This window comes from Anneissia japonica, unplaced genomic scaffold (genome assembly GCF_011630105.1).
Source record: "Anneissia japonica isolate Jap-2015-1 unplaced genomic scaffold, ASM1163010v1 scaffold287469_len1485_cov92, whole genome shotgun sequence".
In the NCBI taxonomy this organism is placed as follows: Eukaryota; Metazoa; Echinodermata; class Crinoidea; order Comatulida; family Comatulidae; genus Anneissia; species Anneissia japonica.
The window spans coordinates 1-1,485 of NW_022701421.1; the positions used below are offsets into that span (position 1 = coordinate 1).

Below are 1,485 nucleotides of genomic sequence, written 5' to 3' on the forward strand. Positions count from 1 at the left end.
TATATATATACTTATACTCATATATATACCTATATATATACTTATATACTTATTGTAGATATTCAGTATGCATAGATAATAGACCAATCATGTTACAGTTTTATAAGTATTTCTCATTTGCTCTCTGTCGCCTTTATTTATTTTTGATATTTTTGATAAGACAGCCTATATTATATTGATTCATGATGTTTTCCATTATTCTCGCTGATGAAGGCCACAGGAGTGGCAGAAATAATAAATCAGTGTTCTTAAAGTCTACTACTGAAGTTTGTTCATGTTTTTCTACTTATATACTATATATATATATATATATATATATATATTCTACTTATATACAGATATATATATATATATATACTTATATATGTATACTTATATATATATTACATATATACTTATATATATACTTTTATATATCATAATATTATTTACATTATATAATACGCTATATTAATTTATATTTTTAAGACAAAATGAACTTCTTACCCTTTGGGCCCCGTGGACCCGGAGTCCCAGTAGCACCCCGAGGTCCTGGTGGACCTCTGGCTCCCTTGGCACCAGTGGTTCCGGTAGCTCCTCGAATTCCTTGTGATCCTTTAGCTCCTTTATTATATAATTATATATAGCTCATTAATGATATAATATAATATATATATATATAATTATATATATATAATATACACATATTATATATAATTATATTATATATAGTTATATTATTATGTACCGGTATATAAGTATTTATTATATATATAATTACATTATAGTACGCTATATTAATTTACACCTCAAACACAAAATGAACTTCTTACCCTTCGGGCCCTGTGGACCTTGGGTCCCAGTAGCACCCCGAGGTCCTGGTGGACCTCTGGCTCCCTTGGCACCAGTGGTTCCGGTAGCTCCTCGAATTCCTTGTGATCCCTTAGCCCCTTTAACACCTGTGGAGCCAGTAGCACCCCGAGCCCCTTGTGAACCTTTGGCTCCTTTAACACCAGTCGCTCCTGTTGCACCCCGAATACCTTGTGATCCCTTGGCTCCTTTAGCTCCTGTGGCGCCAGTTGCACCCCGAACCCCTTGAGACCCCTTAGCTCCTTTAGTGCCAATGGCTCCTGTTGCACCCCGAATTCCTTGTGATCCCTTGGCTCCTTTAACACCAGCGGGTCCATTAACTCCCCGAATTCCTTGAGAACCCTTGTCTCCTTTAGCACCAGTGGTGCCTGTAGCACCCCGAATCCCTTGTGATCCTTTGGCTCCTTTGGCACCTGTGGCGCCAGCAGCACCCCGAGCCCCAACTGAACCCTTGGTTCCTTTGGCACCAGTGGCTCCTGCAGCACCCCGAATTCCTTGTGACCCTTTGGCTCCTTTAGCACCATTGGTTCCAGAAGGACCCCGAATGCCTTGTGAACCCTTAGCCCCCTTGACACCAGTGGCTCCGGTAGCACCTGGAGATCCTGATGACCCTTTGTTTCCCTTAGCGCCAATGGC

General features: G+C 39.9%; 1 protein-coding gene across 1 annotated transcript; it reads right to left on the reverse strand.

The window, feature by feature from the left end:
* Positions 1 to 450: 450 nt before the first annotated feature.
* LOC117103542 (collagen alpha-1(I) chain-like) lies at positions 451 to 1,482 on the reverse strand (the record flags this gene model as incomplete). Its single annotated transcript, XM_033244112.1, has 2 exons — positions 451 to 603; positions 813 to 1,482. Coding segments are annotated over 2 exons (810 nt in total), but the record flags the coding sequence as incomplete, so codon positions are not given.
* Between the last annotated feature and the right edge of the window lie 3 nt (positions 1,483 to 1,485).